We start from the raw sequence: 10,854 nt of genomic DNA, 5'->3' as shown, positions 1-10,854 counted from the left end.
CAGCTGTTCGGCAGTGTGGGAAGGCTTACATGAGGATGCCCTGGGAATTTGTGGATCCGAGACCCACTCCTTAGGCATGCTCACTTTGGGGAGCATTTGAGAGAAATTCCATTAAATGACCCTGAGTTTTTCAAAAGTCTTTCTCTAATGGCCTAGCAAAGTGCTTGCCACTAACAGTTTACCTTTTATTACTTCTTTTAAATCAGAAATGCAAAAAAAGAATATCATATAGTCAAAAGGTACCATACATCAGATTTTATTTTAGTTCTGTTAACAAATATATTTAATGCAAAGACAAACAAGGAACTACATAACTCCCATACTCTCTCTTGATAAAGAAAACAGCAAAAGATCTCAGGTATCAAAGAAAACTAAATAATCTTTATGTTCAAATTACATCTGAAAGAACTATCAGTGACTAAGTCCAGTCTACTTTAGGAAGAAAAGCAGAAAAAAACCTATTTAGCAATTTATTTAGCCAAGAGACTAAAGAAGAACAGCAAGAATTTTGGTCTCCCAGCCTTATCTCTCTGCTTCTGGTCTTTGACTGTGGCTAAGAGGTGCTCATCAGAAATGATGAAGCGTGAGAGAGAGAGTTTCAAGCCTCATCTGCATTCCTCTTATCCTGGGTCAGCTTTAGGTCTCATGATGCAATTTTTAGGGCAAAGTGAAAGTTGCTTGTGGCTCACAGGTCAAATTCAGAGCACAAAGAAGGCTTGCATATCTGTCTGTTCTGCATATCTGAACGCATGCAAGAACCACTGGGCCGTATCTGCAGCCATCAGTGACCCTCGGTCCCTGAGATGAGCTTCTTTGGGCAACCGTAATCGCTTTGGAATCCCACTGCACAGATTAAATAGCACAAAATATCCTCACTAGAGAAAAACTTCAGTTTACACTTTCACATGGGTAACTAAGAGAAATTAGAAAAAAGTGTACGTGTAAGAAAAACACATTTGTTAAAAACAACAAAAGATAATGGAAAAAGCTCAGAATCCAAGTAATTGTTCTCAGATCCTATTCCTGACGCTGCAGCCGTGAAGTGTCTCCTGCAAGCACAATCAGCTTAATTCAACCGTGCAAGGAAAGTATGACTAGGAGTGTGCAGGCAAGGTCTGTACAGCTCCGCGCAAAAATGGCTCCATTCTTGCCAGTCACACTAGGTGAATAAAGACAATAGGGAAGGAGACTGCCAAGCCAGGAGGTCCACAACTATACAATATCCAGTCCCAGGCGCTGCAAAAATGTAACCTTAGTGATTCAGAATAAGGAGCCGGGCAATTACGTAAGTTTTCTGTGACCCTGGAAAAGGATTTCTTTTCCTTTGATCTTGCTGCAGATGCATGCCATTCCCAGCCTCATAAAGCCAAGATTTATGACAAGGTTCACCCTAGTGCAGATCTCATAACAGATCTTCCTAACCATGTTATGTTGTCACTTAAACAACAGATGAAAAGCTTCATATAGTGGTTAGTTTCACTCTTAGTTTATACACTAAAATCAAATAATTTACAACAAATTTATGCAGAAATGAAGAAGCAATGATACTTAGTATGAGATTACCTTTAAGAAACCAACACACTGTTTTCCTGCTTTATGTTCGTATAAAGAAGGAAGAATTCATAATACAAGCCTATCTTTACCTCCTTCCTGAATGACTTGACCAATGGCTGTTTGATTTTGTTGTTTTAGAAAACATTCGCTCTTACATTCCATTAACTGCTCAAAGTCCTGCCACATTTTAACTTGCTTCATATTTGGCCCATGACTCTCCCGTACAACTTTTTGCTTCTCCCGTAATTTCTGTTACAAATACAAAAAAAAAAAAAAAAAAAAAGATACAAAAGTTGCTTACATAGGCAGCTAACAATGACCAAGATTTTTATTTCCCACTGAAATATTATTACCTTTGGTTTAAACTAGTAATACACCTTGCAAATGATAAATGCAATAGCATCTGTGGTCTTAGATATGTGCTTTGTGTGGATTGACAATTATTTCAATGTTTTAAAGCACTCTAAATAATAGTTTAATCTATTTGGGAAGTTATGCTAAAAATATGAGTTGTCACACAGAGCTCTTACAGTGTCAAGTTGCAGCCTACAATTGATACACATCATCACATTATATACATGAAATTAATGTTTTATGATGTAACTCACTATTAATCATTAATAGTGGTAGCCCAAATGTGTAAAAATCATTCATAGACTAAATCATAAAAAAGAAAATTAATAAAAGGTGTTTAGTGTGAATTAGTAAGGCTAACCTCCTCCATGCTGATTCGAGATTCATGCAAGATTAAAAATGGACAACTGCTTTTGTTGAACACTGCTACACTGACGATTCTCTGGCCTTTAATAACGATGATAAGGCTGACAGGTTGAAAATTTATTGTCTTCAGCAGGTTGCTTTATATACAACTTAAAATTTGAGCTGGCACCGTTTGTTATATCCATGTTTCAGTTTCTTATCCAAATGGTTTACAGGGAATGTGCTGCCATGTTAAGCTGTTTGACTATCTTTTACAAGCAGCTCATGCTATACTCTGTAGGAAATCAAGCCCTGAAGAGCTAGCATGATCTCTTTTCAGGGTATTAGTTACCAATGCCAGCAGTAATGGAATTTTCTTTGTGGACTGTAATATGCTTTTTATAAAAGACTGACCACAGCATTCTGTAATAAGCCCCACAAATACATGAACTGTACCATGCTTTTACAAAGTAAAAACCTCATTCTTACCTTCCCAAGGTTTTCCTGTTCAAGGATCATTCGTGTATACTGTTCTCTAAAAGAAATAAATAACATTTTTATTATGATTTTAAGTGTTTCTAAATAATAGGACGTAATAGTGATATAAGCCTGGAAAATTATCAAAGTATTGGGAGGTTCATAAATGAGACAGTCAGAAGAAGATGCATGGAGAAACTTTTTTGTCACTGGACAACAATCAGGGATCAGATATCCTTGATTCCCTCAGTTATGCAGTTAGCAAAAACGTTACTGGATAAAATCTCTTACATTCTTGAAGTAAGTATAATTACTGCTGCTTCCAGCCTGAAGATGATAACAAGACATATATGATCTCTTTTTAATAGCGCACTTATGCTGATGATATTCTGAAGTTATCCAGTACCCTATATTTGTACAAATGTCAGAGTATACAAGTCCACAGCACTTAATGTTTGTGAAGGTAGCAGTAGAATGAGTGGGAAAATACATGAACGAAAGGGAGTAGTATTTCACCCCAGCTTTGACAAATCCAGTTACTGCAATGGAACCACTGTGCATTCAGCACTTTCAAAAACCTGGCTTCACGTTTAGGTGACTAAATATAGACTTAGAAGCATAACTGTTGACATTCAATATTAAAAATCTTGGCTGTACACTTTTGTCTGCAACAGTGCAGGGATTACTTTCTGACACATCCAAACTCAGTACATGAAACCTACAGTGTAGTATGCAAACCGTAACAGCGCAACTGACACATATTTCTACACTTATTTTTAATTTTTTTGAAATGTGACAATAACAAAAAAAATCTTCACTGCTTCTCCTTTATGAAATCAAGTATTACATTCCATGTGTAACAGGTAAACTTAGATGTTGAGAGTTTGATTACCAGTGAAAAGTAAAATAGGCCAGCTCATTGAAAGAACTTTCCAAATTGCTCCAGACAGAAGAACTTTGCATAGAGAAATCCAAATTTCCATAAAGAAGTATCAGCCTTCATGATGCTAGAGTGTGAAGGTTTGTCAGCATATAATGAACAGCAGTGTAGAAAGACAACTGGAGCACCATGTTTCTGTTACTTCTCCCATTTCGGCTGGGTACTCCAGCCTTTGAACCGGAGCACTTGGGCCCTATGCCACCTGGTCCTGCCTGCCATACTCTCCCCAGAATGGATGTGCAAGGAATGCAGCTGGGTCATTTAATGATCTGTCAATCTTGGGTGATTCTAGTCAGTACAAGCAGAGCAGTCTTGAGGCTGCTGCAAGTGTGGTGCAGGCACAGCTGATCCCTAGCAATCCTCACCAAATCAGAGAGGTGGAAAGCCACACTGCATCTTCTGATTTCCCACTGACACACTGTATGTTCACACACATTTGGCCTCAAGAAAGTCCTTTTTCTTTTTTTTTTTTTTTTTGAGTACAGTTTTCAAAATAATCATCAGAAAATTAGATGTCTTTCTTGGTAAGTTTTTCTTTACTATTTATAATGACGACTGGAAAGAATGCAACTTAATAATTAAAAAAAAAACTTTCTGTTTTCAGAGAGCAAAATTAACTTTTCCCATTCCTAAGAAATGACTGCACGGAACAGAGAGTTTATGTTCAATAAAGATGGTTGGAATTAAGACATTTTTTGTTCAATACGTTATTAGGAAAGTGCTGTTCTATTTATGGCTCATTTTTGTTACGTTTACATTCCATTGCCTGCTGAAAAATACATACACATTCTAAAAGGATATGCAGAAATACATTTTATTTCCTCGTTTTGTGTAAAGCTTTGGATATTGAACTTTGTTGTAATTCGTTTAAATGTGACTGTTCTGCAGCATCTTATAGGCCAAAAGGTGCATAGGCACAGAGAGAGGGTTCATCTCCCTGCCGCCGGTGCTCACAGTCAGCAAGTGAGGCTGGGACGATGGAGAAAGCGGTAATGCTCCAATGACATCTCCTCACCATACCTGGAATTACATAGCTGGACTCGCACTTTAATCCCAGCATTTGCCTTTGATGGCTTGTCTGTGTGTATATTCACATTATGGATGTTCACTTCAGAAGTACTTGAGTTGGAGAAATTTTTGCTTAGCATCTGTGTATAAACACAACCCTCCCCTTCCCTGCAAGGCCATAAAAGGACAGTGCCTGCTGTGTGACCTGCATTTCCTCTCAGCTGCTTGGCTGTGCTGTGCTGCCTTTCATACTAATGAATATTCACATCATCACTAAGATTTTTCTCAAAGGCTCTTCTCTTTTCCTTTTATCCTTCTGCTTAATTTTGCTGTTTTACCCATTTTTATTAGATAAATCGTCTATAGCCTTCAGCCTTCTGTTATTTTGTGAGACGGAGTAAGAAGCTTCTTATTCTCCACCCAAAAGTGGTCAATCCTAGTAGTCTTTTTCACCCCACAGTGAGTGAAGAAACCACCTCAGGTGATACTGAATGACATTTGACTATGTTTACTACCAACGTACTGTTCTCTAGTTGCCACGACTGCAACAGAAAGGCCCAGAAATTATTCCCAAAGGTAGAGAGTCGAAGAGGACAGATACTCTGGGAAACAAATTTATTCTTCCATCTCCTCTGAGAAGTGATGGACAAATACTAGTTCACTTTTTCTGACATTACTTCAGCAGCTAGATGGTTTGAAGTTTTAAAATGAAATGTAGAATGCTTACTATTTATCTAATGGAGCAGTTCTGTCTTTGCTTTGCCATTCAATCATGTTTTTTAAGTTGAGTTTTATGAATGGGACAATTTTGTGAAGCATTTTGGCAACTTGTATAGAAGACTGTACATGAACCACAGCTCTGACATGACAGATTATAAAAATCTCAAGCAACAATCTGTCATGTCTCTGAAATACAAATACAGAAATCTAAGAGGCTTCACATCCAAGACCTGTATTGCTATGGCTTTTTATGGTCCGAGCAATAAAGCAAACTGTAGGAGTGCTCATTGATGCAGACTGTAGTGAGATGGAGAAGTACAAGGCAAAGCTCATGCCCTCTCGGCACTGATTTAAAAATGGTGTACTCTGCAGAGATTCCTTGGTACTGTAGAGACTATATTTTTAGAGATGCCCAATCCTATTTTCAAAACATCTGAGTGTTTTTCATTCATTTCATTCATTTAAAATAAAACTAGTTTTTACTAAAACCCATATTCTATCCAATCCAGCAAACTTTTATTTTAAAACTGATGTTTGGATAACTATTTTCATGTCTGCCAAATAACATAGGGTGAAAGCTACAGATGAAATTGTAAAACTACTGACAGTAATTTTAACTTGTTCATTTTATTGAGAGCTAGGATTTAAGATATTTTTTAGTCAAAGATAAAAGCAGCTGGAAATCACGATGTTATTTCATGGAGAATTCTTATATTTTTAAAAAAGTAATTATGACTAAGAATAAAAAAGGTATTTTGACACTTTTACTAAATGCAAGTTACAAAATATATGATTTTGGATTCTTCTGATGTTTAATTTTGGCAGGAATGAACCATTTTGTTGATTTTATTGCCTGAATTATGTTTTAACTTTTATATTGAATTAAAAGGTTGAATATAAATACCATTTTAATCAGGATACTTTTATTAAAATATTTAATATTTAATACTGACTTGTAAAAGTCTATATAACATGATAATGGTTAAAATTTTTTGCAAAGAAAATTAAACCAAAATATGTTCTTCTCAGAAAATATTTCAATCTTTGGCAGAATTGTATTATTTGAAATGGAAAACTACATAAAATGTTTATCAGCTCAACTGATAACCTTTTAGGCTTCCCTTCCTACCATGTAAAGATAAGGAGTCCTGAAAAACTCACAGGCTGGAGCAATTCACCTTACATTGGAGTCTATTAAATTGAGCGTGATGGTGCAGAACAGTATTCATTCTATCTCCAGCAAGAAAGGAAAAGCAAAATCCATTTAGGATAAGTATATGCAGTCCTCCATCCCTGTACCAGCAATGGTGATAGCTATTATACCTAAAAGAACAGCGGAAGATTAAAAAAAAAAAAAAAAAAAAAAGAAAGAAAGAAAGAAAGAAAAAAAAAAGAAAAAAGAAGCCCCAAATCTGGGGGTAGCATATGGTTGCTCTCTTTGAGAGGTGGTAGACCTCCTACTGCTGCATGCAGGAGTCTCGGGGAAAGCTGGCTCAGTCACTGTGTCTGGTAGAGCTACACCTCCTGTAGGACCTAGCAGAAGCACGGCTTCTCTGAGTCTGTGCCAACAGGGGCTGCAAGTTAACAGCCACTATCTAGGGCCCATAATCTCCAGCAGGAAGGGAAAATCTTTTGGTATGTCTGAGAGAACTCTTAGATTTACAGCAGTACATACTGGGATTCAAGATGCTTATTTTTAGATTATTATAGTGTTTCTAAATTTATCAGGTGAACTCCTTCAGTTCAAACGCCAGTGAGAGAATTCTTAACTCAGTCTCAGTTTATGAAAATCCTTTGAGTTAACACAAACGAAACACACTAATATATTTACCGAATTGCTTTTCGTCTCTCCTGTGGATCTGAGGAAACATATGTTTTCATTTCTTCTTTAGCACGCTGCAACTGTACTTCTATATTCTATAAAGAAATACACAAATGTTTTAAAAATATCTATTATAATTTCATTTCACTAAGAACAATTTGGTCTCTCTTCTGGTCTTACCCTCTTCATACAGTTAATATAATGGTAGTTGCTTTCTTCCTGAATGCACTCCTCAAGAAGTCCTTTCACCTCCTGCAGTACAACAATAATATTTTAATGGACATCATAACTGAAGAGGTACAGTAGATGCCCTGTGCTACTACATAAACCACCAGATCCATAACAGAAAGAGGCGTAATTCTGAATTGATCATTTCTTAAATGTCCACACAATTTGGGTTTTACAGTAGTCTCTTTAAAGTAATAAATGAAAGGGCATTTTTTTTAAAAAAAATGCAGTTTCAGCTACAGTTAGAGATGCTAACTGATTGTTAACAGGCATCTACTAATATGACTTTAACTTCTAACAGACACTTCACAAATGCTGCCAAGACTCTCATTTCTAGGCATATCTTAAAGTGCTAAAATACAATTGTGAATAAACATTTCCTGGAACACATCTGTGAAATGTGTGTTAGATGCTGCAGTCATGTTAATACTACGTTAATTAGCAATCTGTAACTATGTTGGGGAGTATGGAGAGAGTGAAGTGTTCCCCTTCAGGTTGCCCAGCTCTAAATGGTCCATACCAAGAAAACTGATAATCCAAACAGAATTCAAATACTCCAGGTCACACAAAAGCTGTCAACTCCAAAGCTGTGTCACCACGTAGCTTTCAGACCAGCAGCTAAAAATCTGAATTCTGTAGTTGCTGGCAGTCAAGTGCAGCTTACTCAGTGGACTTGCTTGTCATGATGTGTTAGAAAATGACTAAGGTTTGTCTAGTAAGGAAAAAGCCTTGAGTAGCTATTGCAAAATAGTTCTTATGGTAGGTCTACTTAATACTAGCTTTATCTGTGGATTCTTTTATCTCACACGGGTTAAGCCATACAAAGAACTTTCAGTGCAGAGAAAAAATAGCTGTATATCCACCTGCACTTCAAATGTATACCTTTCTTATTTTGAAATATATTGCTTAGGTGTCCAAGTCCTTGAAAATCAAGTCCAGTCAAAATATTTTGACCATTTCAGTGTATTAACTTGGTTAAACTGGAGTTGCTAATTTAATGAATCTGCTAAATGCATATGAAGATTTGCCTTGATAAGTTTGTCCTTAACATTTTATTGTCAAATCATATCCTAACAGATGCTATACAGGTCAGCAGGATTTCTGTCAGACGTATCATCTTCTGCAATATTCTCACTAAACAAAGTTGGACTGAACAGGATGCACTGTATGTACCATTGTGTTCACTTGTTGCTATTAAAACATAAGATGTATGGGACTATAGCTAGTGTAGAGCAGCTTCAAGCACATTGATTTGCATAGTTATAGATCACCACGGACTCACTTCGTCCTGAAGTGAATTTGGACTTTCCATATCCTGAGGGAAGGCAGGAAAAAGACTATACCATAATGAATAACTTGTTGTACAGCATTTATTAATATACATGACCAAGTCACCATCTTACCTGTTCCAGTGTAGAGCGATTGCTCTCTAACCCTGCTGCACAACTGTCGTACTGGACTTTTTTTTCATCACATTCTTGAGTTAATTCCTTATGTGAAAAGGGCAAAGGGATATGTAAATGAAATCTTCAATTGACTGACATGTGACATCCAGGCAGACTGTGTTCTTGTCAGTCTCACACATCAACCTCAGCTACTGGCACACTCACAGGCACTTACATAAACCAAGCAGGCACACGGCTATTATTACACATGAGGAAGCCACTAGCCTCTGCTTGCATACTAGAGGATCAGCTGTATACACCACAGCATAACATGCAAATATCCTCTTTATAGTCACATCCACAGAGTAGTGTTTCCAAGAAGAAAGGAAAGGTAATTATAAAATTAGAGATTAAGAAAGGATTATTATACTTGCCACTTATGAAAAGCAAGCTTTCTAGTTGTACACAACAAACAGCTTAGCTGGATTTCATTTGCTGGCACTTTAAATTGAACCATTAAAAATAAGTTTTACGGAAATGTGGTTTAGAGATAAATGGATAGCTCCATTTACTACTATGAGGATGAGCCAACTTACAGCAGCTGAGGGCTTGAATGATTTTTTTCAGCTCTATATAAAATTTTGAAAGCAGATGAATAAATCTGTCATTCCTACAGACTGATAAAGGAGGTAGATCACTGTGTTCAACTATTTGGATATTATTTGTGATGCACTTTAAAAGGAGAACTTTAGCTGAGATGGTTAGTGCTGAGAAACAAACAACCCAGCATCTATCAGTCATTTGGAACCTAACTTTGCTACATTTTTGAACTATGATTTTTTCAATTTTCTTCTAGTACAGCAGCTTTTAAAAACTTATAGTGAACGACAAAATATTCAGCCTGATTTTGTGCCTGCCCTGTCACCTTTTAATAATTCCAGTCTCCTGCATGTTGCCTACTGCAAATCACATTTGACCTGTTATTTCCATCTCTCCTTCTGAGTTGATTATGTCCGTGTACAACAGCAGAAGCATTTAAGTTACACTTATTTGTGACTTTGACTTCACTTACCCAGAATGAAAAGAAGAGTTAATACATCAAAATAACCCTATTCCGTGTTTAAAACAAAACAAAACAAAAAAGCAAAAAAACAAGGTGTGCAATTAAATAAAGTTGATGAGACAGGATTTGCAGTATTTGAAGCATTTAGGGGTTTGACAAGTGTCATCTAACTTCAGCTAATCACTTTCTGACCTGAATTTCTGTATGGTCTCAACTCAACTTCTAAATTGCACATATCCTCCCTTTCAAATACATCCATGGCAAAGCATATATATATAGAGAGAGACATATGGTTTCTACACATACAATCATCTCCTCCTCTTAATTATAACCCTTCCCTGCATGGACAAATTTGCAGAGGAAAACAGGAGTATTTCCCAAAGTCTGTCCTACTGCATACCTATTTCATTAAGAAGCTTTGTTCAAAGTATTCCTAAAGTGTTCCTACAAACCTGGCACTTCTGACGCAGCTGTCTCAGTTCTTTGATAACGGGAGCTAGGCTGGTCTTCTTATCCGCCACCATAGTATTCAGTTTTTTTACCTGTTAGGGGGACAAATTATAGACATTAATAATATGATAATAGCAGCACATTTATATTATTAGAAATGTTAAAAGAAAAGAGAAGAAAGCCAAAGTATGGAGAAAAAAGAGATATTACAAAAGAACATGGGACTATATATGATATAAAAAGAAGTGCAGGGCTAATTAATAAAGGGAAAGAGCCCATACTGCAGTGGCGTCATTATCACAAAATAGGCAAATACTGCTCCCATAGTTTGAACTGAGAACTTCACAGCGAAGTGCAGCAGACAGCCTATGTGCTAGACACCTGAGCAGCTTAGTGAGTTATTGAAGAGTTGAATAGAGGTGGGCTGATAGAAAGGAAGAGAGCCATAAGAAAAAAACCTGTACAGGTTAAATAATATTTTAAAATGCTAAAAACTAATACAGACACT

The 10,854-nt window shown here is 36.6% G+C and overlaps 1 protein-coding gene across 2 annotated transcripts in view; it reads right to left on the bottom strand.

Moving 5' to 3' along the window:
- Nucleotides 1-229: 229 nt before the first annotated feature.
- The window catches only part of IFT81 (intraflagellar transport 81), a 42,829-nt gene continuing 32,204 nt past the window's right edge, over nucleotides 230-10,854 (bottom strand). For both annotated transcript variants that reach the window (XM_062589817.1, XM_062589818.1), the window contains 6 exons: nucleotides 10,349-10,438; nucleotides 8,852-8,938; nucleotides 7,401-7,472; nucleotides 7,230-7,315; nucleotides 2,743-2,788; nucleotides 230-1,803 (listed from right to left, as the gene is read on the bottom strand). In XM_062589817.1, the coding sequence (XP_062445801.1) occupies nucleotides 1,621-1,803; nucleotides 2,743-2,788; nucleotides 7,230-7,315; nucleotides 7,401-7,472; nucleotides 8,852-8,938; nucleotides 10,349-10,438 (564 nt within the window). In that variant the 3' untranslated portion in view covers nucleotides 230-1,620. The remainder of the gene's footprint in view (nucleotides 1,804-2,742; nucleotides 2,789-7,229; nucleotides 7,316-7,400; nucleotides 7,473-8,851; nucleotides 8,939-10,348; nucleotides 10,439-10,854) is intronic.

The sequence above is a fragment of the Rhea pennata genome, chromosome 17 (assembly GCF_028389875.1).
Source record: "Rhea pennata isolate bPtePen1 chromosome 17, bPtePen1.pri, whole genome shotgun sequence".
In the NCBI taxonomy this organism is placed as follows: Eukaryota; Metazoa; Chordata; class Aves; order Rheiformes; family Rheidae; genus Rhea; species Rhea pennata.
This window is presented reverse-complemented; position numbering and strand designations above follow the sequence as displayed.